General features: G+C 50.9%; 1 protein-coding gene across 1 annotated transcript in view; it reads left to right on the plus strand.

Moving 5' to 3' along the window:
• Positions 1-378: 378 nt before the first annotated feature.
• The window catches only part of Esrrb (estrogen related receptor beta), a 162,703-nt gene continuing 136,453 nt past the window's right edge, over positions 379-26,628 (plus strand). The window contains exon 1 of the mRNA XM_060387910.1: positions 379-654. Coding sequence (XP_060243893.1) covers positions 653-654 — 2 coding nt within the window. The 5' untranslated portion in view covers positions 379-652. The remainder of the gene's footprint in view (positions 655-26,628) is intronic.

The raw sequence follows: 26,628 nt of genomic DNA on the forward strand, positions 1-26,628 counted from the left end.
TCACACCGGGAGAGCTGCACACCCTCCCTGCCTCCTGACCTGGCAGGGGGAATGGAAACTTTCGTGGAAAGACGAATGCTCCCAAGTCAAAATGTTGACTACTCAGGCCCTAACAACCAGAGCTCAGGATCCAAGGGTGGGGGCTCTCCTTCGCAGGGTCAGGACCTCCTGCAAGCTCCTCCCTCCCTTTCTAAAGGCCGGTGCTCACTAGCTCCGTGTGACCCCTGAGTGAGCTGCGCCACTCAAGGAGCCATTGTCTTCCACTCTCCCACAGTACTTGGCCAGCCCTGGTCCAACCCCTTTGCCAAAACATGTCACACACCCCCTTTGCCGTGCCCCACAGGTGACTGCGAAGCTTGCACGGGGCTCGGTGGAATTGAAAGTCCAGGGGTTTTTGCTGTTTTGCTTGAGACCTGATTATGGTTGTGGGATTTTTTTTTTTTTTTTCTGTCAGCTGCCTGTTATATCAATCACGGAGTCGGGAATCTATTTATAGGTTGGGAGTACTGTGTCCTTAGTCACAAAGAGACACAGAGAGGGGACTGTCAGCTGGTGTCGGAGGAGCCAGGCAACGAGTCATCAGCCACTGGAACACCTGAGGGTAGCCGTTCAGTTCCTCGGCAGCCCCGTCCTCTAGCCAGCCAGCCCAATCATGTAAGTAAGCAGCTAACTTCTCCTCTCCCTCCTCCCCAGACTGCCCTGTGCCTCCTGTCCTCCTCCCTACACACCCTCCTCTCTCCCGTGCGTTTGCTCTCTCTCTCTCTTTTTTTTAATGGATAAAAATATCTCCCCACGCCGGCTCTCTCATCCTGGTTTCCGCACACTAAAACATCCATCCCCGAGTGGCTGAGAGGTACATGTCTCCTCTCTCAGACTGTCATGGGAAGGTCAGGGGGTCTCCGCTGAGCTGGGTGGGATGGCTACACAAACTCATTTGGAATCGGTGGGTTCCCTTTGGTTTTTTATTTGTTTTCATGGAGAGAAAGTAAGTAAATCAAAAGGGCAAAGAGTTCACAGGCAGCTCAGTGGGGTGGTTATGTCTCCCAGCGTGAAAACTTTTTATTTGCTAGCAGCTCCAGCATTTGGTAAGCGACAAGGTGACAAAGGGGCGGGGGGGGGGAGAGAGACTGGCTTCTGGGGGGGAGGATGTTCAGGGTGATGATGGCGGGGTGCTGACGGACTTGGGGGTACCCTGGGAGCTTTCAGGTCCAGCTGGACCCATGACAGGTCCAGTACCTATCTTATTTACAGCACCTCCAAGGAAAATGGGCACATACCCCCCCCCCTTCCATGGAGTGCTTCTACTTTGTGAAGTGGAGAGGAAAGCTGCCGACCCATGCCTTTCCTGGCTGGCTGGGGCTGGATGTATTTTCTCAACTCGGGAAGGAGTAAGGACTTGGGCTGGGAAGAGATGGGGTCTGGGGGTAGCAGGCCAGGCGTGAAGGACTCTGCGCCCTTCACTGGGAAGGAAAGGTTGCCTGTTTTGTCAAAGCTGGGCTCGAGGCATACAAGGTGGCCAGACTCTGCTCTGCGTGTTAGGTAGCTGTGAAGCGCACACACCCTATCCCTACCCCCATCACTGTCCTGAGTGAGTCTTAGCCGCCATGAGCTTCACATGGATCCTTGGAACTTTAGTTTCTAGATAATGGGTCATATTTACCAGAATTTTTGCACTTAGGGAGATTGGCTTTACAGCACTGCTGGAAGAGAAGGCCTTAAACTTAAAAAAAAAAAAATGGTATTGAATGTATACTATGTACAAATACTTAAATAAGCCTCATTCTTTTTACAATGAGTTCTATTTACTTATGCATTGGGTACCAGATGCTATATTGCTAAGGACCACTTCTAGATTTGTTTAGAAAAACAGTATCCGAACAAAGAAACAATCCTTACTACAATTTAAAAGCATTAAACAAAGCAAATCAGGCTGAATTGTTTTTGATTACAAGCAGAGTAGGTTTGTCAGCAAAATAGTTGATTAAATAACGTGGGTGCACACATATGCTTCCCGGGGCAATTCGATCTCATTTTCATTTTAACTTTCCCTTTTCTTGGTTCCCTGTTCCAACCTGCACTTTTTGTTGGGTTATTAATATCTTTAATTTGCTATTGTGGAGGGAGGGCCGTGAAGAGGAAGAAAAAAGAAAGAAAAGAGAAGGTGAACTCCGAGGTTTAACCAGTGGGAAAAAAAAACCCAGAATAAAGAATTAAGGCGGTAGCCTTCGTGTGGCATTGCATGCCTTTAATCCCAGCACTTGGGAGGCAGAGGCAGGGGTGTCTCTGAGTTTGGGGCCAGCCTGGTCTACATAGTGTGTTCCAGGACAGCCAGGGCTACCTAGAGAGACACTGTCTCAAAACATGAGGGAGGAAGGAAAGAAGGAAGGAAGGAAGGAAGGAAGGAAGGAAGGAAGGAAAGAAGGAAGGGAAGAAGGAAGGAAGGAAGGAAGGAAGGAAGGAAGGAAGGGAAGAAGGAAGGAAGGAAGGAAGGAAGGAAGGGAAGAAGGAAGGAAGGAAGGAAGGAAGGAAGGAAGGAAGGAAGGAAGGAAGGAAGGAAAGAAGGAAGGAAGGAAGGAAGGAAGGAAGGAAGGAAAGAAGGAAGGAAGGAAGGAGGAAGGAAGGAAAGAAGGAAGGAAGGAAGGAGGAAGGAAGGAAGGAAGGAAGGAAGGAAGGAAGGAAGGGAAGAAGGAAGGAAGGAAGGAGGGAAGGAAGGAATGGAGGGAGGTTAAAGAGGGTGACTGTCATTACTTAAGATCTGCCACCACAATCATGCCCAAGAGCCCAGGGAAGGGAAGCTGGACAGAGTGACCATGTCAGGTTATTGTTATTTCCTATTTCAAGGTCTCTGTGTGACAAACCAATCCTGCTACGCTTTCCCCTCAGTGTGCTGGAGTGGGATTTTGTGGGCTGTTGTTAATTAAGGCGCATATGAATCGAGTGATTGAGACATTGTATGCACAGAAATCAGAGCGATCCGCCGCCGTTTGCAAAGCTGAACTTTTCCAGACTTTCTGAGCTCGGTGGCTTTTAAAACAATGTCTGGCAGAGTTTTGTTTTGTTTTTGTTTTTGTTTTTCCTAACCTTTCCATTACAGGGGCAAATCCTTCCCTCCACGCCAGCCCCTCCCCCACTGGCCTCTCCAAGTCCAGTCTGGTGGGGACTCGTGACTAGAGGTAATGGGGGGAGTCTTGTGCTCTTGTTATAGTTCACGGTCCAGAGAGGAGATAGTTTGTTGAAACACTTAGAAACAAGCCACCCTTTCCCTGGACCTGCAGATATGTTCGGGTGGGCTGGGGGCATTGCTGGGAAGCAGAGGCCTTGGCATTGGTCCGTGTGTTCAGGATGCTGTTTCTCCCCCGTTGGTTCCCTGTGGGGATGCAGTTGGGGAAACTTCAGGGCATTTGCATACAGCCTCTGATTACTTAGTTTCTGCTTCAATAACCATTAATTTTATGTGGTCTGAGCTCCCATCAGACTCATTTTTTCCCCCTAACTGATTTCTTAAATGCAATTGGTCACGGAGCTGTCTGTGACTTCACGTGGGCAGAACCTAACGCCACCCTTGGCATCGTCGCTCAGCTCTGTGCGTGTCAACAAGCAGTCACACGTGTGCACGCACTGTGGTTTCATGTGCCCTCCCCCCCTCCCTGGAGCATGCAGGAATCCATCCTGACCTCTCCTCACACTGGGGGCGGAGGGGCCAGCGAGCAGGTGCTTTGGAATGCTGCAGGCTCAGGTGCGAGGTCGTCAATCTCCAGTAAGAAGGGATGGCAATGTCAGAAAGTACTCCCCTGATTCAAACAATTTAGGTACTTGAGATCTCTCCAAACACCCCATGAATAAAACCGGCAGCTGGCAGGGGCTTTAAACCAAAGCCCCTGCCATAGCTTTCTCCCCATCACTCTATCTCTGTCCATCTCCTTCTTATCTCTATTTTTACATTTCATTATCTATCTCCTATTTTTTTTTTCGCAATTCTCCATCCCCCACCCCCTTACCCCTCGCCTTTTCTGAAAACACATTTCTATCTGGCACAGAAAATAAACTCAGATTGTGGGTAGTTATGTTAATCTAATTCAATCCTCCGCGGGTTAGGAGTGAAATTCTAATAGTAGAGCTGTTGAGGGCTTTTTTGTTAATGGCTTGGGGATTACATTGAGTTAAAGGCTCATTTCCTAATCAAACAGAGAGAGAAAGAGTGATTCCGAATATTTATGAGTCTCCCAGTGAGAGTTTAAACCTTCAACTCCAAAAGCTGGGTTTCTGCGGGAGGAAAGAGTTAAAACCCCTCAGGGCTGCTGGGGAAAAAAAAATTAAACCAGTTAAGTCATCAGCATTTCCAGGCAGCTGTAGAACTTCTGGGCTCTTCAAAGTGGAAGGCGGGATGGCGCTGTGGGGAGAGGGAACTGGGTTCACAAAGCAAAAATGGAAACTGGAGCCAGAGGCTGCGAAAGGGCTCTGAGAGAACCCTACACAAACTGGACTGCTAGGTCCTCAGGAGGCTTGGAGGAGCTGAGCAACTCACAAACTGAGCTTCCTTTCTCTAGTCTGGAGGTGAGAATAAGAGACAGGAGTATGGCTCAATTTGCCAGCATCTGGAGAGTTCCTCTTGTTACCTAGGCAGCGACCCAGGACCCGCATCTGTCCCTGTCCCTGGAACAGGAGCTGCCATGTCAGCCAGCGCCTGTGCTCTCCAGTTGGGCCCACTTGCTAAATTCTACCATTCCACTCCCTTCCCCCAGGCTCTCCAAGCCTCTCTGGCTCACTGTGCCAGGTGTAGGCAGGTAGAGAACTCCCCGATCTCCAGCTAGAGAGAGCCAGGAGCAACTCAGGCCAAGGCTGAGCCATGTCAAGGTCAAGCTGATGTCAGGTGTCCAAGCCCAGGCAAGGCTCCCCGCCTCTCTCTGCTGGCTCCCTGGCGTACAGTAAAGGAGATGGCAGAGCCACAGGCCTGCTGAACAACCCTGGGTCCCTGCGGTGAGGTTTCCTCCCCAAGTCCCTGATGTGGACATTCTGTGACATCCTTTCTTCCCCTGTGACCACCCAGGTGGATAGCTTCTGTTTCTTTAACTTGGATTCCCTGCCACCCCTCTCTTCTGAGGTCAGCTGACTTGCTGCCTGTGCCGTCTTCTGCTGCCTCCTGGGTACTGAGCACTGCTTTCTCTCAGTGCTCCATGTGTGTTGGCCCATAAGTCTTAACGCTGCTCTCGAGTTCAAGTGGTCCTCCTCATGTACCTCTAGCACCTTTCCGTGACATCTTCTTCTTCTTGTGGCTTCCACTCTTCCACTTGTGGCCTCTCTCTCTACTGCATCTCACTTCCAGGGAGATGATTGTCGTCATCGCTAGACCCGGAGCACCCAAGATTCACCCCCACATTTTTGGCCTAGTCCATCCCTGCTCAGACATGCCTTAGGTACAACCCAGACAGCTAGGACTCCAATACTGCCGGTCCCCTTTCTCATGGTGACACTAGAGCTGCTGGGCCCTCATGGTCTCACTTATCCCCTTTGCTCAGGATGGAATCTGGGACTGCCTCCCAGGAAACATGAACGGCTCAATCCCTGGGTCCAAACAGTGTGGACACCTTCCCTGAGCTCGGTCTGGAGCGCCGGCTTCTGCACATCTTGGGATTTAACTCCAGGAACAGGCTGCTCACCTCCCCAAAGGCTAGCTCTCCCTGATGTGTTATTAAACGAGGTCCTGAGTCCGTAGATACCCCACAGGGAGCAGAGTTCACGGTGTTCTAGAAAGAACTTGGAGTTTAAAGTCACCGTGTGGGAGCAGAGAGAGCATGGACCTGGGGCAGCGCTGCTCAGTCAGGGTCTGTCTCTCTAGAAACCGAGTTTTGTCCACCCTCTGGGCCCTGGTTCATATTCCAGGGAGAAGTTCGGTTCTTGGGTCTCAAGACCATCCTGCATCTTGCTCTCTTCTTGACATTCTCCGAGGCCACTCTCCACTGTTAGACACAGAAAGGCCGGATAAGTCTGTGTAAAGCCAACACCCCTGTGACTACAGGGCCACAGGTGACTGTTCGGACCCCTTTCCACATGCTGGAACTGCTTTATGAGATCAATCCTAGCACCAAGTAGGTACCCCTCTAGTTTCCACGAGGGCTGTCCTATGGTGTGAGGCTCCAGTCCTCTGTGTAGGGACTCGCTATGCCACAGAGCCATGAGCTCTGCCCTTCTGCCCCACTGAGAAGCCCCCCACTGCCTGGCTAAAGAGGGGACTCTTAAATAGAGACTACAGCGCCACCCAAAACTCGCAAAACGTGACCTGTATTCTCGCTCCTTCCTCTCTGCTCTCTGCCCCAGCAACAGCGGCAACTGCCAGGAAACACTCGAATTGTCACTGCCTCCCTTTCCGCCACCCCGTTGAAGACCTGGTACAGTGCCCAGTGTACAATAAATGCTCAACGAATGCACTCGGATGAATTGCAGACTCTCTTCTCTCTCTCTCGAGAGGCCTGTCCGATCCCTTAATCACAGGAGGGGTGAACTGAAGCTTTGATTATCCATCTATATCAGCGGTTCTCAGCCTTTTTAACGCCATGACCCTCTAATACAGTTTCTTGGGTTGTGGTGACCCCAAACCATAAGGTTGTTTTCATTGCTGCTTCGTAACTGTAATTTGGCTACTGTTATGCATCCTAGTGTAAATATTTTTGGAGATAGAGGTTGCAATCCACGGGTGGAGGATTACTGAATATGAACTACTATGGCAGCTCATGACCCACTGACCGTGGTTCTAGCTCCAGCCCCTCTCACTGTCTGCCCCTCCTATGAGAGAGAGAGAGAGAGAGAGAGAGAGAGAGAGAGAGAGAGAGAGAGAGAGAACCATCTTAGTCGCCTTTTCATTAATCATGAATCTTCCCAGGAATTTTATAACTTCCACTGGAGAAGCTTTGCCCGACTTGATGTCAGATTTAATTGCTGAACAGGTGCCTCTCCTTCACCTATTCCTCTCCTTTGTCAGGCTCTCCCCTCTCCCCTTTCTCAGTGGTCCCCGCTTCCTCTGGCTGTTCAGACTCAGTCAGGGCCCCCCCCCCCGTTCTGGTCCCAGGGGTACACATAAGAGGAAGCCCTTGCCTCTGAAGCTTCGCAGAGTGTCTGCTTCCATTAGCACAGACAAGGCCTTTGAAAGGTGGCGGGCCATGAACATCATTGCAGGTACTGGATTGGTCGCCGAGCAGCATCTCTATCGGGAAGATGTGGTGCAGAACCTCGGGCTGCTGAGGGTTAAATGATAGCTATGAATAGTCTGGGAATCCCTTGGGGATGGGGTGGCTGGCTGAGACAATTGATTAGCTTGCCTTAGTGATCTCTCTGGAAATATTCAGGAGCAAAATTCTTGCTGATTAGGCTCTCTCTGTGTGTGGATGTGGGAGTATTTTAGGGTTTCCGACGATGAAGGGGCAGGGACAGACAGCAGAAAGAACGGCCACGATTGGGTTGCTTCTGCGCCAGTCTCAGGCAGGCCCCCTGTAGATGTGAAGTCTGGTAACAGAAGCGTGTTTTGTACGTGCATAATTCACTCAGGGGGAGGCAGGTGGAAGGAGGCAGGGCATTTTTTTTTTTTAACCTTCTCTTTGTGAGTTCCTGAGAAGTTATATTTACTTTGACACCAAACGGCTTAAATGATGTGGAGTGTGTGTGTGTGTGTGTGTGTGTGTGTGTGTGTGTGTGTGTGGAGGAGGGGTATAGCTTAGCATGACATGTCATTAATAGTTCCACAACTACAGAAATGGAGATAGGCAGATCCCTGGGGCTTGTGGGTAAGCTAGCCTCACTTAATCAGCGAGTCCCAGGCCAACCAGAAACGGTCTCAGGAAACAAGGTAAAGGACACTCTTGATAAACATGAACACACACATGCACACACACACTCACATACTCAGAGCATTGTTGAACACTGAAGTCATCTGGACAGAGCACCTGGGTGGGGGGAGTACACTTCCGTTTGCAGGCCCTGGCAGTCCACAGACAGCCTGCGGCTGTGAGAGGGGAGAGATGTCAAGGGGTCAGTCCTTGGGAACATGGGTGCTCACCCTCTCCCGAATGTGGCTCCCTTGGTCATGACAGGAGGGCTGGCGGGAAGTCTCTCTAGCTTTAAGGAGTTACCTGTTGAGAAGCAATGGCCCCAATGGACCTGTGTCTCAGAACCAGTCACAGTAGGTCAGCTGGCCCTCTCATCCAAAGTCACGGACCCAGGTGAGGCTTTGCCTGAGCTCGGTGAATTTGCTATCATTTTTCTTGGCCTGTTTTCCTCTTCACTTCTCTCATACCCTGCTATTACTAAACACACTGGAGAACTGCTGGGGGACGGGGGGAAGATGACCGGAGCTACCCATCCAAACACATAGATCCAAAAGTCTTAATACTCTTTTTCAGTTTGCAGAGGCTACAGTTCTGTGGCTTGGCGTGCTTCGTGGCTCCTGTCTCTTCCTTCCCCTCAGTGGCACCCAGGTTTCCTCACGCTTGGAGAAGCCCTGCGCCAGCTTCCTAGCTACTAGCCACCCTTGGGCAGCAGCTGAAAGAAAGGAAGGGACTCAGTGGGCGTTCCAGAGAGAAGTTAGTCCCTGAGGACTTTTGCCAGGCTTAGCCTCTCAATGGCTTAGCCTTTCTTTGCCTGCCAGCTGGGGCTGAATCTTCTAAGATTAATGAGAAACCAAAATGAAAACCAGAGAAGAAATGGCTCCTGAAAAGTGGAAACATTTAACTTTTTGGATTAAGTTATTTTTGGATTAATGTCTCTCCCTGGATGGTAGCCTTGGAGATTTGGGTTAAAGGCAGGCTTCTGAGTCACACAAGGCTGTCAAGTTGACACAATCCAAAGCCACCAGGGAAGAGGAACCTCAGCTGAACAGTTGCCTAGAACAGCTTGGCCTGTGACCATGTCTGTGAGAGACTGTCTTCATTGGAGGTTGATGCACTATGGGTATCCCCATCCCTAGGCGGGTGGGCCTGTCCTGTATAAGAATGTGTAAGAAAAATGTCTGAGAAAGCCAGAGGTCTGGTAAGCAGGGGTCCTCTGTGGCTTCTACGAAGAGTTCCTGCCCTGACTCAGTGATGCATGGTGACCTGGAAGTGTGAGTAAGAGCCCTCCTCATTTGTCACCAGCTGTGATGATGGACAGAGTAGCTGCTGGCCTATGTCACCCCAATCCCAGTATCCGCAGGCGGAGATGGTGAAAGCACCTCCTCCAGAGTGTGTTGGGGACCATGGGAGACACATGAAATTCCCATGCACAGTGCTCCCTGGGTAATAAGTTCTCAGAGTCTTTGTGGTGAGAGAGATGAGCTGGAAGATGGGGTAATAGTTTTCCAGGGGCTCTGGCATCGAAGGCCAGGAGAAAAACAGCTTTCAGGATCCCTACAGTCCTTCCAGACTCTTTCTGGTCAGGTGACAGAGATCAGGAAAGGTGCTACTGCTGAGGTGGTGTCAAGGTCCTACATTGCATGTGGCTAACTAGATTACTAGATTACTCTGTGGACATTTCTGGAGACACCAGATCACGGGGGCTCTGGCCTAATAAATTGTTTAACCAAAATAAGAATAGATTCTTGAGAGGCTGGGCCACTAAAGGTGTGCCTTTAAAGGTTATCTTGGCCCTGGCCCCTATCTGTGACTTCTCCCTGCTTCCTGGCTACCATGTGGGGAGCAGCTTTACACCCCACTCCCTTCCGCTATGATATTCTGACTCTTCGAGGCTCAGAAGCAGCAGAACCAACCACCCACCGATTGAAGCCTCTATACCCATGAGCCCAAACAAACCCTTCCTTTCTCAGGTCATTTTGCCAGGGATTTGGTGGCAAAGACTAAAAAGTCTGAGTAGCATAGTGACCCTGCCGCCTATCCGGGGCTTGGGCTAATTTGGCAAGGCCTTTCACCTTGTGTGTGAAGCAGCTCTCATTCTCTTTCATAGGCCAGCATATATGGCTGCCTGTATGTAGGAGAGAAGGCAGGAAGTGATTTACATAAGTTGCCTTGTGTGTCTGTGAGCCTAAGTCCCAGCAATGTAGTTCTGTGTAAGGCCGATTCTTCTTGGCTATAAAGAGTAACTAAGGGAGGGGGACCGCTTGTTTGATGGGATGCCTTCTGGGGCTACTCAACAAGGAAAGAAAAATGGGAACAGGGAAGGGCAATTTCTAGTGCCTGGGGGCGTGGGGGTGGGCGGTTTGCATATTCCGAGGCACTGCAGCACTGCCGTCATGCTCCTGGGGGAAAATTCCGAAGGCAGACTTGTGACCAGCCGGCGTGTTCGTGCGCACGTGCGCGCGTTCAGGGTATTGTGGTCAGCCATCCATGACTCTTCTTCCCCATCTCAGGCTGAGAGTCATCTAGAAGGAACGTGTAATTACTATTTACTCTGGGGCACTCAATTGAGAACGCCCTCATGTAATGACTCTCGCTAATTCCACCTTCAGACACCCATCTGCTGCGGCTCCTTGGGAAGCAGGGAGCGAGCACGACGTTTAGCCCAGAGGAAGGGATCCGGAGATGGAAACTAGTCCCTCTGAGTTCAGACACTGCTCTTGGGCCGCGGAGAGTCGGAGCTGGCATCTTTCTTGGCAGACTCTTATCTCGGGTCTCTGTGGTTGGGCATGGAGGTTTCAAAGTAAGGCCTCTGTTGGGCAGACAGAGAATCATAGTTAAAAAAAAAAAAATCTTAGAGACAGGCAGCTACCATTCATATAATGTTATAAAGTGTGCAAAAGAGGTTGTTTGTCACACAGGGAGGAGACAAAAGATGAGCACAGGGGTGAAAAATGTCACCCACAGGAGAGTGGGCGCACTGTCTGGGGGGGTCTGTATACCCACCTGTCAGTGGTACCCGTCGCTTTGGTTTCGCCAGCCACCTCTTTTGCTCGCTTTCCTGACTTATTTTTTTTGGGGGGGAGGGGAGAATTTGTCCAATCTTTTAATCTGGGGAATGGGGAGAGAGAGACAGAGACAGAGAGAGAGAGAGAAAGAGAGAACAAGTGAATGCATTATAATTAAACCCGTGGAATCTGTTTGCTAAAAATATCAGAAATATTACCTTGAAATATGACCCTCGGGTGCTGCGGCTGGACACTGTTGTGGAGGCCACCGGGCTGTGTACGGAAATAAAACTGAGTTTCAGATCGGCGTATTGAGCAACGGCTCCCAGAAGCTATCGCCTGGCAGCTGTGCACAAGCCGCTTGCCTCCCTCCCTTTGCCTCTGAGTCTTTTTGTACAGAAAGGATGAGTGGATGGGCGATCCCCCAAGGACTTCTCTGCACCCAGCTCTGACTGTCTCTGTCTCTCCGTGCAGGGAACCTCTCCTACCACAGCTATCTCTAGGGTGAGGGATTCAGTGTGAGAGGGTAAGGGGTCTCTCTCCCAGCGGTGTCTGGCTGCGACAGGCACCCAGCGTGCTTTGCCTTTACTGCTGAGGCCATTGTGGTAGCACAGGTGTGCGGTTCTGGCCCTCAGGAGGCTAGGGAAGGATTCTGTGAGTTCGAGGCCAGCCTGGAGTCTGGAGTGAAACCTTGTTTGGGAGAAGGAGAGAGAGAGAGAAAAAAAAAAGTGTCTGTGGAATAAATGATACCAGCCCCCAACCCCACCCCAATTTCACAAATGCTAAAGGCCTGGCTATTTGAGCTTAGTGCCTTTGGTTTTGACCCACTAGACCTTCAGTGGTCAGGGATGGGGGTTCTTGCCCTCATGGTCCAAACAGGAGCATCTTAGAGTAATACTATCTAAATTGAGCTGTGTAGAAAAAAAAAGCCCACTCTTGAGCTGGCGAGATGGCTCAGTGGGTAAAGGTTCTCGGCATGAAAGCCTGGCTAACCTAGCTCAAACTCAGGACCCACGTGAAAGGTGGAAAGAGAGAACCCACTTTAGGTACAAGTTGTGCTCTGACTTCTCCATACATGCCTCGGCACATGTACCCAACCCTGTGCACAAACATGCACACATACAGTAGTACTAATAATGATGATAATAATAACAATGTAAAAAAAAAAAATGAGTGAGTAAACCTGCTGCAAACCGTGTTTAGGAAGGCCAGTTCCTACCTGGCCTGTCTAGCCTACATGGCTGTTCTCTTGTCTCTTTCTGCCCCCTCTCTATCTGACTCTATTAATTTAAAAAAGTATTTCATTTGGAGACATGCTAAATAAAGAGTCCTCGGAGCAGAGAGTGCGCCTCATCTCCTTTCTCTGTCCCTATGTGCCCCTTTGTAAAGATTATCTCTCAGTTTTTACTAAATGGCCTTGATTTTTATCATTAATCGCCGAGTGATAATTCCTTTTTCTGTGTCTAACTTATTTCTAAAATATTCTCCCTCGGGTCCTGCAGTCTACTTTTACTACCCCATGCCCCTTTCCCCCTGCCTAGGCCTCACCGAGAGATTCCTTCAAATGCTGGACCCCTGATCTCCGGCCTACCCTCTTCCTCCACCATATTTCCCCGAAGAGTGGTCCTTGCGGTCTGCCTTCCGAGGTTCGGGCGGTCCCGGGTCTCTGCTGTCTCCATTCGGGGCCTGGGGACATGCTTTGTTCTCCAGACCCTAAAACCTCATCTCTTCTGGAACCTGCAGTTTTTGCACGGGGCGGGGGAGGGGTTTGAACCGCATCATAAATTTAGAGCTTGGAAAACGTCTATTTCCCTTTTACTTCATGTTGTGAAGACTTCGACTCCCCCGCCCCGAACCTCTCCTCTTGTCAGCCGTGCTGTTACCTGAGACCTGACATCTCCTGGAGCCGTTTCTCTACTGCTCCTCTCTACTCCTGCTCTTTTCTACTCTGCGAGCTTTTCTTCAGTGACTCTTCTGAGCGTGGCAGAGGCGGGGAGACATTTCTAAGGAGCTGTTATGTAATGGAAACTTTCCTTAGTTTGTCTTACTCATCCTTGTAAGGACTGTCATGATTACTCCCATCTTACAGAAGGAGGAACTGAGGCACTGAGGTTAAGGATCTTGCTAAAGGTCAATCAGGTAGTTACACCATCTATGTCACCCGGCACGGGCTCCTGTGAAACTCAGTGCAACAAACAGTTGTAGAAAACCTGTGTGTATGTGTGTGGGCGGGTTGTGTATGTGTAGTATATGTGTGTGGTGTGTAGTTGTGTGGTGTGTGTGCGTTTGGAATGTACGTGGGGAGTGATGTGCCTGTGGGGTGTGCATGTGTGTGTGTGTGTGTGTGTGTGTGATATCAGCTCACTCTCTTGTCATTCAACCAAATACTGACAAGAAGTATCTCAAGGGAGAAAGGGCTTATTTTAGCTTACTGTTTGAAAGCACGCAGTCCACCGTGATGAAGAAGGACACGAGGGAGCCGCTCATGTGCTGTTCACAATCAGGAAGCAGTGAGAGGTGAGCTGGTGCTGGGCTCACTTCCCCACTTCTGTTTTCCATTTTGTTTTTTATTTTCAGTCTGGGATCCCAGCCCATGGGGTCGTGTTGTCACGTCCCGGGAGAGTCTTCCCCTCAGGGGAACCCCTCCAGGAGCACCCTCCCAGGCAGGCCCATCCGTGTGTCTCTGAATCCAGTCTAGCTGACTGTGAAGTGTCACACTGAGGATTGCTGGGGCCTCTCTCATTTTAGGCAAGCTCTGGGGCACAGCAGGACATTCCCAGCCTTCTTTGCTATTAATTTTTTTAAATGTATTACATTTATTCATTGATTATGTGTGGACACATGCATTCAAGGTGCACACATGGAGGTCAGCATTAGTCTCCTTGAGTCCCAGGGATCAAACTTAAGCAGTTCGGATTGGCAGCAAGCCCCTCTACCCGTGAGCCCTCTTGCCAGCCCACTTTCATTTTATGTTGAGATAAGGGCTTCCCAAGTAGCTCAAGCTAGCCTTGAACTCATCCTGAAGCCCAGGCAAGCCTTGGACTTTTGATTCTTCTACCTCAGCCTCCCATTTTGTACTACGGACGCAGACAGAACTTGGCCCAACAGCTTCATATTTTGATTTGTTTTATTTGAAATGTGTCCTGTGTTCCCCTTCATGTTCCCCCGTGGTAGTCGTTCTGAAACTCTTGTTATTTATTCTTTGCATCTTCCCAAGCATTACACCACAGGCATCACCATTAAGAAGGTCCCCTTGGTCCCCATTAGCTCTCATTTGCCGCTCTCCCAGCCTCACTTTTCCACAGATCATTCATTACGTGTGTTTAAGTTTACATGTATGTGTTCATGTATATGTGTGCACGTGTGCACATTTTTTTTTTGAGACAGTGTCTCACTGGCCTAGAGATCTCCAAATAGGCTAGACTGGTTGGCCAGCAAGCCCTGCCTATCTCTGTCTCCCAGGTGCTAAGATAACGGAAGCATGCCATCACACCCAGCTTTTTTTTACATGGGTTCTGGTGATCAAACTCAAGTCTTTGTTTATGCAAGCACTTTACTGCCTGGGCCATCTCTCCATCACTGCAGATAATTTGCAATGCCTTCGTGGAACAGCAGGAAGGCATACTGGGAAAATGCGGACCTACTCTGTGAGTTGCACTGAGAGACTTAGCAAGCGCCAGGGTGCCAATGCTTTCAGGGGCACTTGCCCAGTATCCCCTGCTCTGTGATGTCCATGCCTTCCTTCTCTTTCTTGTTCCTGTGTGAGACCCCAACCCTCCTTCAGTCACCCACAAGCAACACTCTCCCTGCTGTGTTTCCTGTCTGTCTTCCACACTGTGCTCTTTTCACATCTGGAACCTGGTGGGTCATCTCTCCTAGTATGAATATCAGCACACCTCCCTCTGAGCCCTTCCTCTGCTGGGGGCTATCCCCCTTACCTCTCTGGGTACTGCCTTTTTTCCCCTCTGTGTGGACTGTCTCTGCTTTAGCCCACTACCAGGCTTTCTTATGGAGGGGGGGAGGGACGGAAAGAGGGTCTCTTGCCAAGGCCCCAGCACCGGCAGCTGGGCCTCTTACCCACTCTCCTGTGACCTTGGTCTTCTTTTGATCTGTTCACCTTGGCTCTCAAGATGCTAATCACATTCCCAAGGCAAGTCAGACTGTCTTCCCGCCTTGGATGGAGTCCAGCGCATGCTCACCATTTGGGACAAAGTGTTTATCCTCTGTGTCTGTGACCTTCCACAGACGAGAGTCGACTGGGTTCCCATTGTTCTGCCTTCCTTTTCGCTCCAGAGGTGCTCCAGCCCAAGCCTTCCTCCTAGACAGTAGGGGTGGAGTGTGGGCGGAGGGTCGTAGTTTAAGGCAGGACCTGCATGGGCACAAAGGCAATGACAGTGTTTGTCATGGCCCCCTTCTCCCTAAGCTGAAGTGTCACACTGGAAACCTCAGGAGAGACCAACGGGGATACTGGACCGTTCAGTGGAGACTTTGTGACTCTAGCATGTTCCTCTTTCCACGGGGGGACTGCTTTCCCTGGTCCTCTGGTGTTTTGATTGTCCCCAGTCCTCCCAGTCCTGGTCTCACTTTTTGGAGGGAGCTCTAAGGACTCTCCTCAGTCTGAGGCAGTCTTTGCTCGCTTGGCTTCTCTTCATCTACTGGGGAGTATAAGGATCTCTGTCAGTTGGGTTTGAACAAATGCGCCTTGGTGGATTCTACTGTCACTGCTATTTGAGGAGCTCCCAGGAGCTGGGGAGATGAGGTCAGGTTCCCCAGAGCATAGACTAGTGGGGGCAGGGGGTAAACTAGAAATAAGGGGTGGAGCCAGCCACCAAGCAAACTCACAGATTAGCTATGATTCAGTCTGTCCTCATGGACCTCTCTATGGAGCTCCCCATATTGAGGCATGAAGATTGGCTAGTTTTACCCCCAAATCAGTCAACAATCGGATGTCTATTGTCCTAGTTGAGGGAAGAATCAGTAAGACTCCTCTGGACCAACTGGGCACTCCTGGTCAAGGGGAATAATCAGAAGACAGTATTTTCAGATGGAGAGGTAACACTGTGGGGCGGAGGAGCCGAGTGGGGCCGAGTGGGGCTGAGTGGGGCTGAGTGGGGCTGAGTGGGGCTGAGTGGGGCTGAGTGGGGCTGAGTGGGGCTGAGTGGGGCTGAGTGGGGCCGAGTAGAGACTCATGGAGCGTCCTCCAACTTTATCTACACCAGGACAGAGACTGAGAGGTGCCCTAGCATGACCTCTTTTTTTTTTTTTTTCACATCCTATTGGACCCCTCTAGAATCTGAATTTCTGTCACTCTCCAGGTTGGCCCAGTATAGAGCCACCATAGATCTCTGTGTAAGAGAGAATTAATTACCTCCTTGTGTTTCCATTTTGTGAAGAGCTAGAATGTCAATGGCCACAAGCCTGGCCTTTGAGAGAGAAAATGAGTTGGGCAAGAGTTTGAGGGAAAAGGTCAGGTTTGTTTTATCCTCCCGAATCCTGTCTGGCTGCCTCAAGGGACAAGGTGGAGAGTGGGTATGGAGGGCATGCACACGGGCCAGAGCCCTGGAATGCCAAGAACTATGCTGGGCGGAGTTCCTCATCTGTTATGGACTCTCCTCTCCATGAGGTCCCTCGAAATGAGTGGCATCCCCCTTGTAGCAACGTAGGTTTTCCCATCTGCCCAACAGAGAGGATGACGGGCCTAGAAAACATCAAAAGACAATTTCAAACTCAGACTTAGTTCCCTCTGCAGCTATACTTTTGTTACTGAACTGTGTGGGTGGGTGTGGATACCCTGTTCTTGGGGTATGGTGGAGTGTGGAGGGGGGGTTGTCCATGAGGACATGCTGGCTCAAATGACTCAAGGTGGCCCAACTTACCTTCGTCCCCAGGGCCTTAGAACTTCTTCCTGTCTGAACTGCTCACTCTATTCAATCTCCTCTGCCATCCTCAGGCTAGAGTCCCACCTCCTGATTTATCCCAAGCCAAACATCTCTATTGCATTAAGACACCTCATCTCACCCTTCTCTGGAGGGCACGGAAAGCCCAAGAGCAGAGTACATTTAGTTCATGTACCCCGTGTCTCACAGGTCCCCATGTACCTGTTGACAATGCTCAAATCCACACCTCCATGGTGGGGGAGGATGCTCACTCACTCCATGTGCCAGCAAGACGCCTGCTCGTCAACCCCTTGTCTACCCACTCAATGCCACTTGTGGGTGTCTCTGATACCTGCCCTGTGCTCCCACTGACAAAACTAGCCAGGAGACTCAAGACACCATGAGTCCCAGCCGATGGAGCCCATGGGTCATGGGAACCTGATGGCCGCTGCTGTCATTTCGGAGCCTGGGGTCCACTTCTTCCCTTTGGGGCATCTGGGCACTGATGCATACAGGTCCTGCACTCAAAGGCCATGAAGCTTAGCTGGGCGAGTGGGTTTCCAGCACAGCTCTTTCAGTGACATAGCTCTCCCTGTGATACAACTCTCTTCATTGTGTGGGAATATAAACCTTGGGGAACCGGGTAGGTGTTTTCAGGCAAGTGAGACATCACTGGCTGGGGGTGGGGGGTGAGGTGTTGGGAATGCTTCATTTGCATGGAAAGGATGCCCAGGCCCTAGCTGGACATGTCCTGCACCAGGCTACACGACTACCTTGAGGATGGCAGGAGTGGGAGTCGCAAGAGTATTTTTTTCCGGGCCGTGCCAGCCCAGAACAGGGAGGGAGCTATCCTTACTGTTGCCTGTCTCAGGACTGGGATTTTTAAGGTTTGGACACATTGACCTCACTCCAGCTTCAGGCTGGTTCCCCTGGTCACATAGTACTCGTGTCCTGCACTGCCAGCACAATGGATAGAGAAGTCCAGACTTGGGCAAATCTGGTTTTTCACTCTGGCTTATTATTATTAGTTTTACGGTCCCTGGGGAGCTCACTCCATCCACACCCTGCCCCCTTCTTGTACTGGCTTTCTTTTCTGCTCATTATGTAAAAACCAGTCCCATGGGAGTTTTAAGGATGACAGGAGATGAGGCATGAGGAAGCTTCAGTTCTGGGTTGGCTCGGAGCTCTGCTCTCCCTGTGGTTTCATGGCTCAAGCTCATGGATCATGAGTGCACTGAACCCCCCGTGTGGAGGAGAGGTGAGCTTTTAGCCTCTCCGTGGGTCTCCACCAGCTTTTCCATTTCCCACAGAATGGTCTGGAAATGTCTCAAGAGAAGCCTATGCTCACACAAGTCAAGGTGGTGGGGGTGGGGGGTAGACAGGAGCTCAGAAAGCAAGCCTTGATGGACTGCACTAGAAGAGTATTGACAGTGGCCTTTCTAGCTGTCTCTTTGGAACAGTATATAGCCGTAATGATGCTAGCAGTTGTGGGCAATGATGGTGATGAGGAAGAGGGAGATGGCATCCCCTGCTCTGAGCACACAGTAGGAAGCAAGCTCTGTCTCTGCTACTATTCTTGACCCTGAACATGCTCGGCCACTCAGGTAGGTGCTGTGCTCACCCCATCCTGTGCTGACAAATGAGAAAGGCAAGGCCTAGTGGAGTTCTGTGCCCAGCCTAAGACTGCAGTGGCTCCTGAACTGCAGCCCTGGAATCTGAGCCAATGCCGTACTCAATTCCTACGCTTGTGGCTACTTTCTGGCATAGGGAACCCAAACTCTGGGCAACACTGTAGAATCAGAACACTTGGGCTGCAGAAGAGAGCCTCCAAACACGCAAAGCACATCTTCCCGATTTATAGGTGGGAAAATGGAGGCCAGGGTTAGACTAGAACAGCCTCAGTCTAGCAGTGTTCACGTCAAGAAAGGAATCAGAGGAGCGTTGTTCCTTCCTGGGGTAAGCTTCGGGGTGCTGGGCGCTGGGTATGTATTTCAGCCATTACTCCATGGAGACAGGGGTGTGTACCATCATGTGTTTTAGTGTGGGGACTAAAGGAAGGACAGAAAGGACTAAAGAGGACAGAAAGGAAGCAACTAACTAAAGTTGTCCCAGGAGTCCACACAATCTGGATGACATGCCTTCAACCCCCAGAGACCATGTAAAGGTGGAAGGAGAGAACCAAATCCATGAAGTTGTCCTCTGACCTCCATACATGTCTCATAGCACACACACACATACACACACAGAAATAATAAAACTTACGAAGAAAAGAAAGGTATGGAGAACTATTGAATAAAGTCAATCTCGGGTTTAACTGCCCTTTGAGCTGGTGAGAAGGATGATGTCCTCCTCGCCATCACTGGGCGAGCAAGATACCCCTGTGCACCTATTTCCCACTCAGCCCTTCACTCGGAGCTGACAGGCTCTGTGCATCTCACCGCCGATGTTGGCCAGCCCAGTTGGAGATGTCTGAGGGCTGCACATCCCAGCCCGGAGCTGACCTATGCAAACACAGGCAGAATTATAGCCACCCATAAACAAATTAGCATCCTTTAAAAGGTGAAAAGCACCATAAAATGTCTGGGTTTTGTTTACGGCTTCCAGGGGCGGTGGCCAGGAGTTAGATTAAATCACTGAGGTGTCTGCCAGGAGCAGAAGACTCTTCCTCTCACCTTCCCCCAGCACCCCGTGGGCACACATTACCAAGCGCTCCGCTTGCACATACATACACCCTCACGCACATTCGGTGGCCTGCCTGCAATGGCCGCTCAGTCCATCCCGGTCCTGCCTTGTTCCTGCCAGCCCGGGTCCCAGCAGGTGTTCCCTAATTAGCAATCTCTTCATTTCCAATCAAAGCACAAAGCGGCCCCAAAAGCCCGTCTTTATGAGGGAGCCGAGCAGCGGCTAGGGATGTGAGGGGGGGAGGAATAATTGTCTTCGCCAGTGGCGGCGGTAAGCGGGCTGGCTAATTCATTATTGTAATAACTTTGCTTGTCCTTGGGGAGGTGTGAATGGGGGAGGGAATCAGGAGAAGGGGAAAGGGATGAGAGGGGCTGAGGGTGGGGTGGATGGAGGTCCGGGGCAAAGGGTGGGAGACGGAAGAGCAAGCGAATGGTGCCCATTCCGGTCCTCCTTGATGACCTCCAACCTCTAAGCAATCTACAAACCTGCAGGGTGTGTCCTCTGCCTCAGCACCTGCTCTATACTCCAGGGGTGAGTGCTAGCTGCTGCCCTATGCAGCAGCACCTTGCAGGGGCAGGAAGTTCAGCCTTTGCCCTGGGGGGGAGGGGTTCTCTCATACTGAGGGAGTCTAGGTGTGCATTTGGAGCTGGCTTCTCAGGCTGCAGTGGCCCTGAAGAAGTCTGAGGACTGAGACTGAGCTCTCTGGATGCTGGCTTTCCAAGGGCTCAGGTCCCAGGAACTGCAAGTCCTAGGGTCTGCTCCTGTTCCCCAGTGGTAGAGAGTTCTCAGTTGCTGCCTGCACTGTGGTTGGCTGACTGTTAGAATTTGGGTGACAGCTCCAAGATCCCTCCCCCCCAAATTTCTGAGGTGCTTTTTAGTGTTCTTAAAAGAGGACCTGGTAGCTGTGGCCCAAGCTGCCCCTTCATCTGTGCTGGGAGCCTTTCTGTTTGTCTCACAGAGTGATAGGGACCCCTCCACCCCCGGCTGGGGAAGAATGAGTGACCATGCCCAGGCAGGGAAGACAGCTGTGGGCTGAGTTATCAGGCAGTCTTTCGAGGGCTGTGGGAGCCAAGGCTTAGGTGTAGAGGAAAGAAGGGTGGGGTGGAAGAAACAGCATGTACCAAGCCCTGGGGTGACCTGGTGACAAGGACAGAAGAAGGACGAGCTGAGGGCCACTGGGGAAGCTGAGACTGCAGGATGAGATTGCCTCAGAGCCTGAGAGTCTGGCTGAGGCTCTGCCTTTCCTACCCCCCAACTAGCAACAGCAGCCCCTGTAGTCTGCCTGCGGCCACCCTTGGTCCCTGGAGAGAAAGCACCAGGTCAGTCCTCAGATTTTGTTTTTGTTTTTTGTTTTGTTTTGTTTTGTTTTGGGTTGGGGGGGGAATGTGGCAGGGTCAATCAGCTAGGCCTTGCTAGCAGACTTCAGCACAGATGCTTACCAGACAGCCAAAGCAGAAGGACGGCCATTGCAGTCGCATCGCGGCTGCTTGGACTTCTGAACATTCCCCTGGCCTTGTTGTGTGGGGACCAGACTGTGGGTCATAGGTCAGAAGGTCATAGGTCATAGGGGAGTCAAAACCTGACTCTTTCATACTCACCACTTCGTGCCTCAGTTTCCTCATCTGTCACATGGGCTCAGTAAGAGTAGCTTCCTCCCTGAGAGCACGCCTTGACGCGCACACCACAGGCTGACTCATAGCGAGGCTTTCTGCTATGCTAGCGCCTGCATTTAGTGATGTAAGGGCAGTTCAGTGGGAAAGCAGTTGCTCAATCTGCATGGAGTCCTGGGCACAGCCTCAGCACCTCAAAAAGGAAAAGATGCAGGAGGAAGTGTCAGAGCCTCTCCTCCTTTACCTGTATCCCCACCCCAACACTTCCCCCCCCCACAACCTGTAAGGTGGAAGGAGGAAGCTAAACTTGTTCTCTCTTTCTCATGGTATGGTATGTGTGATATGTGTTGTGGGGTGTGTGTGTCCATGTGTGTCTGTGTATACTTGTGGAGAGGGTCTTCCTCAATTACTGTCCATTTTGAGACAGGATCTCTCACTAACCCTGGAGCTCATTGATTAGACAGACTGGCCAAGAATTCCCTATCTCTGCACGCATGTGTATGCTCGCGCACAAGCATCTGCACACACACACACACACACACACACACACACACACACACGCCATCGTTGGTCATAGACCACTGAGTACAGCTTTTTTTTCATGCGGGTGCTGGGAATCTGAACTCAGGTCCTCAGGCTTACACGATGAGCACTTTACAAGCTGAGCCTTTCCCTGTTCTTTTTGTTGCTGTTCGTGATGGTGTTTGTTCATTTGTTTTGTGAGACAGGGTCTCTTGTAACCCCAAGCTGCTCTCACATTCACTGTGCAGCCATGCGTGGCCCTGAACTTCTCATCCTCCTGCCTCCACATTCAGAGCGTGGGATGTTAGTTCTATAGAAAGACAACACAACTCCTGGCTACTTTTCTGGTCGACGAACAGCACTAGGTTTTGGGGTGAGCATGGGGGGGACCTTAGAGAATTAGTCTTGTAACACACCCTTCTCTCTGGCAGGGAGGCACAGGTGTGCTTCTCCTCAGCCCACTCACTTCCTATTTGGTCTGTGAGGGAAAGCTTGCACAACTCTACTGCTGTCCCTTGCTCTGGACTTGGTCTAGCTCACACAGCAATCTGGTAGGTTGGGGACCCAACCCTTTCAATGGTCATCTTCTCAGGACATTGTAGCTTTGATGAGTGGCTGTCATCCTAGCATAAGAGTGAGAAAATCCATGCAGGGGGTGAGGTAGATTGGAGGGAGGGTGGCCTTTAATCCTTGCAGTTGGGAGGCAGAGGCAGATGAATCTCTGAGTTTGAGGCTAGCCTCATCTACAGAGCGAGTTCTAGGGCCACACAAAGGCCACACAAAAAAAACCCTGTCTCAATTTTTTTTTTTAATTTTTAAAAAAGTGAGGAAATGCAAACTGCCAGCCACCCTCACAGCCCTGTCCCTTCTCACAGACTGCAGAAGCCAACGGATACATCCTTCCTGGCCCCCATGGGAGACTGTGATCCTGCACAAACATGTTGAATGGGGACAGAGGCTTTTCTGGGGCTGGAGAGGCTTCTCTGAGGAGTGACATTTAAGTTTCCAGCTGAGAGACAAGGAAAAAAAAAAAAAAAAAAAAAAACTCAAGTCAAGATCAGGATGGATGAGGCCAAACACAACCCGGCCACCGGAGGGGCCGGGTGCACGGTTCTCAATTTCCATTAGCCGTGCCTCTTAGTGATGAATTTTATTTAACCCAACAAATCAACTGATGATCATTTCCACATCTAGACAATACAAACAGGAGCTTCTGCTGATGCCTTCGTTTTGCTGACCCAAGTCTTTGCCATCTGCTCCGTGGTCCACACTCCTGTCACTAGCAACATTCTCAGTGTTGTTGCTGTGTTTCAAGACAGGGTTTTTCTGTGTGACCTTGGCTGTCCTGGACTCACTTTGCCAGCCTCGGACTCACAGAGATCGGCCTGCCTCTGCCTCCCCGAGTGCTGGGATTAAAGGCGTGTGCTACCACGCCCGGCTCTGTAGAGCCACTTTATGGCTGTGGTGTTGGCCAAGTTGTCCAAGTTCTCAATGCCTCCCCTTCCCTATATGTAAAAATGGAGTTATAACAGAGGTCTCTCTCTCTCTCTCTCTCTCTCTCTCTCTCTCTCTCTCTCACACACACACACACACACACACACACACACAGTTGCCTGAGAAAATAATGTAAGTTCATAGATATAAAGGTGCTCAAAAAGCCCCTGGTAGGGAGAGAGCGCTGTCCAATTAGTACGAAGTAATAAAATGGAAATATTATTACTATCACCTTGAAGGAAAAGCAGTCAAGGCAGGATGCAACAGAGGAAGGGAAGGTCGGAGAGGCAGGGTGGGGGTCAGGAGGGCAGAGAGAGCGAGCCGAACACTTCTAGCTTCTCCCCCTCCCCAAGAGCTTGGCTTTCTGCCCAGCTCCCAACAGAGCCCAAGACCAGGAAAAAAATTCAGGAAGCTTTTGCTTGACACCTGTTCCTATCCCAAACAATGGGGCAGAAGCCCCGGGGCGGGGGTGGGGGGTGGGGGTGGGGAGGGAAAGCAGCTCTAGGGGAGGGGCTGCTGCACAGTCTGTCTCCCCCCACTTGCCAGGACTCGAAACTGTTGCATGCTGGCCTCCGGCTCTCAGCTGCATGGGAAGCACCGGGCATCAGCTGCAGGGGAATATTAATGATTCAATTTTCAACCGGGTTCCACTCCAGGGCCTCGCCTGCGACATGCATTTTTAATCATAACAAAACAGAATGACAAAGGGAGTCATTTGCAGCAAGGCAGCCCCTGCTGGCTGGCCCCCCTGAAGGGTCTGCTCGCGAGAGGGGTAGCTGGTCCTCCAGCCTCAGGGCTGTGTGATGCTGCCTCTGTCTCTGTCTCTCTATCTCTCTGCCTCTCTGCCTCTGTCTCTTTGTCTCTCTGCCTCTCTGCCTCTCTACCTCTCTGCCTCTTTATCTCTCTGCCTCTCTGTCTCTCTGTCTCTCTGATTCTCTGTTTCTCTGACTCTTTGCGTCTCTGTCTCTCTGACCCTGTTTCTGCCTCTGTCTCTAATGGAACAAGACATTTTCTGGGGCTGTACCTTCTTTCTGGGTTTGGGAACTCAAAGAGATCCTCCTGCCTCTGCTTCTTGAATGCTAGGATTTAAGGTGCAGGCCACGAGGCCTGATTTTCCTTTATCTTTCTTGATCCCCTTGATAATCCAGCTGGAGTGCCCATCACCCCCATTCTGCTCTATTCTCTTGGCAGGCTGCTGTCGTGGGCCATTGGACTGTTCAGATTAGGACTTCTGAACATCTCATGTACATTAGGCAGGGACTGGCCAGTTCAGTCTAGTGGAGAAGATGGACAGACAGTGTGTCCAAGGATCGTCTTCACCTATGGGAAGAGCTGGAGGACGTGGCCAGACTGTGGGGCTGGTGGTTATTAATGTGCTTGCTATTTATTATTCCAATATTTGTGGACTGTATGCCGGGCACTGCGAATTGTGGGTGCAATGGCCAAGCAGACGGCCAAGCAGCGCCTCTGCCTTCCCAGAGCATTCAGTCAGGTGAAGGTTAACCAACAGCCCCCTGCCCCTTCTGATAGCCTCCCTATGCCTTGCACAGAGTGGAGGCTCAATAAATGTTCACTGGCTGGGCGTTCCCAGTTGACCATTCCCTGACTGCCTCGCACATTCTGGCTTGTATTTGTGAGATGGACTCCAAAATGAGGCCTTTACCTGCTTCCTGCTGAGAGGGTATCTTGTCCTGATTCATCATAACTTAATTTACAAAAGCCCACCGTATGGTAGGTCCTAAGCACTTGGCTGCCACCGATAACACAGTCTTAACTTCAGCCATCCACTGGGACTTGTTTTTATTGCTCAACCCATTTTATCAAAAGACAAAAGGAAGACATGAGATGATAAGTCACTCGTTCCAAGGTTGCCCAGCAAATCACGGGCAAAACTGGGACGTAAACCCAGGCAGTCTGGCCCGACGATGTGTGCTCTGTGAGCCTGTACCGTTTGGTAGTCACCTCTTAATCACACGGAAAGCAGGTCAGAAAGAGCTTTCCTCCCCCATCTTCACAGGCTTTTCTTACTCTTCTCTTATGGTTCAGCAGAAGGAAGGGCTTGGCCTGAGGGCTCATGGCCACACACACACACACACACACACACACACACAGTGGCTCCCAAGCACCTTCTCCAGGGCTCAGCAGAACCTGGCGAGTGGTTGTAAATGGCCACACAAAGAGGCCCATGACCTTGCCTCTGCACCTTGGTCCAGGACTCCCAGCCTGTTGTTCCCTCTCCACACCTGCACTCCCCTCTTCTATGTCATACAACCCCCACCCCACCCTGGAGAGACAGGATTGGCAGAAGCTGGGGGTGGGGGGGAGGAGTGGATGAGAAGGTTAAGGTGAGTTGGCCTCGGGGCTCCTCGAGGCCTCTGCTTGCTCATTCAGACCTACCGACGTGTGCAATGTTCTGCGTGTGGAGGATTTCACAATGAACAGGACCCCCCCACACACACACATCGTGTGCCTGCTATTAACCCCGGGAGCAGCAAGGTGGTGAGTGTGCATAGCATAGGTAAATACAATAGATAGGAGTTGAAGCGGGGCCTCACTCTGCTTCACTGCCTCTGAAGGAGGCAATGGAGGTCACCCCAAATCTGAACAGTTCAAGAAGAGGGAAAGACACAGAAGATGCAAAGCCCCACCACCACCACCACCATCCCAAACTGGGAAGGAGCTCAGTGCGTGCAGGTGCAGCAAGGAGCCAGGCAGTGGGGAGTACAGTTTGCACCGAGGGATCGTGGAGAGGCAGGTGTGGGAGTGATGCCTCCTGACCTCATCAGGAAAGGTGTCTGTGAAAAGCAGAACTCACTAGCAATGGCCTAACCCTGCTAGGGTGAGGTGTCCTGTTTCCACAAAGAGAGGAAGTCAGAGTGGACATTTAACTGCAGAAGAGGAGACCTCTCCAGCCAGCGTGGACATCTAACTGTGTGTGTGTGTGGGGGGGGGGTGCTCTCCAGCTTCCCTGCTCAGCTCAGTACCCACCACTGTTATAAACAAGGTATTAGGGACACTCAGTAGTAGGTGTTTCCGTTCTTGCTAGCCCCTGCATTCTGAGCACAAAAGTCCAATTGCTCAGGTGACCCCCCCCCTCTCTTTATTCTCTCTCTTCCTCTTTCTCCTTCCCCTCCCCCTTTCTCTCTTGTGGTACTGTGGGCAGAAGCTTCTGTAGAACTTTCTAGAGAATGGGTGATTCGGGGGGGGCAATGAGGAGAACCGAAGGGGCTAAGGTATTAGATTATTTGAAACTCCATCACTGGAATTTCTCACAGGTGATCGGATTCTTTCTTCTACCTGCCTTCCCTCCCTCTTTCTTTTCAGCGTTATACACATGACTTCACTACGTAACCCGGGTTGGCCTTGAACCTATGATCCTCCTGCCTCAGCCTCGGTGTAGAGTGCCCGGTTTACAGGTGTGTGTCGCCACACTTTGCAAATAATCTCTCTTGGTTCCAGTTGAGAGCTTCCAAGTGCTCTTGCTTCCACAGCTGTCCTGGGAAGAAAGCATACCAGTCATTGACTTTCCTAGGAACTTAGGAGAGCCTGGTAGTTGTTCTGGGGGGAAACTGAAAGGGGAGGGCACTCTCAATAAACACTGCTTCATTTGGTCCCGTCTTCT

The sequence above is a fragment of the Meriones unguiculatus genome, chromosome 7, assembly GCF_030254825.1.
Source record: "Meriones unguiculatus strain TT.TT164.6M chromosome 7, Bangor_MerUng_6.1, whole genome shotgun sequence".
Classification (NCBI taxonomy): Eukaryota; Metazoa; Chordata; class Mammalia; order Rodentia; family Muridae; genus Meriones; species Meriones unguiculatus.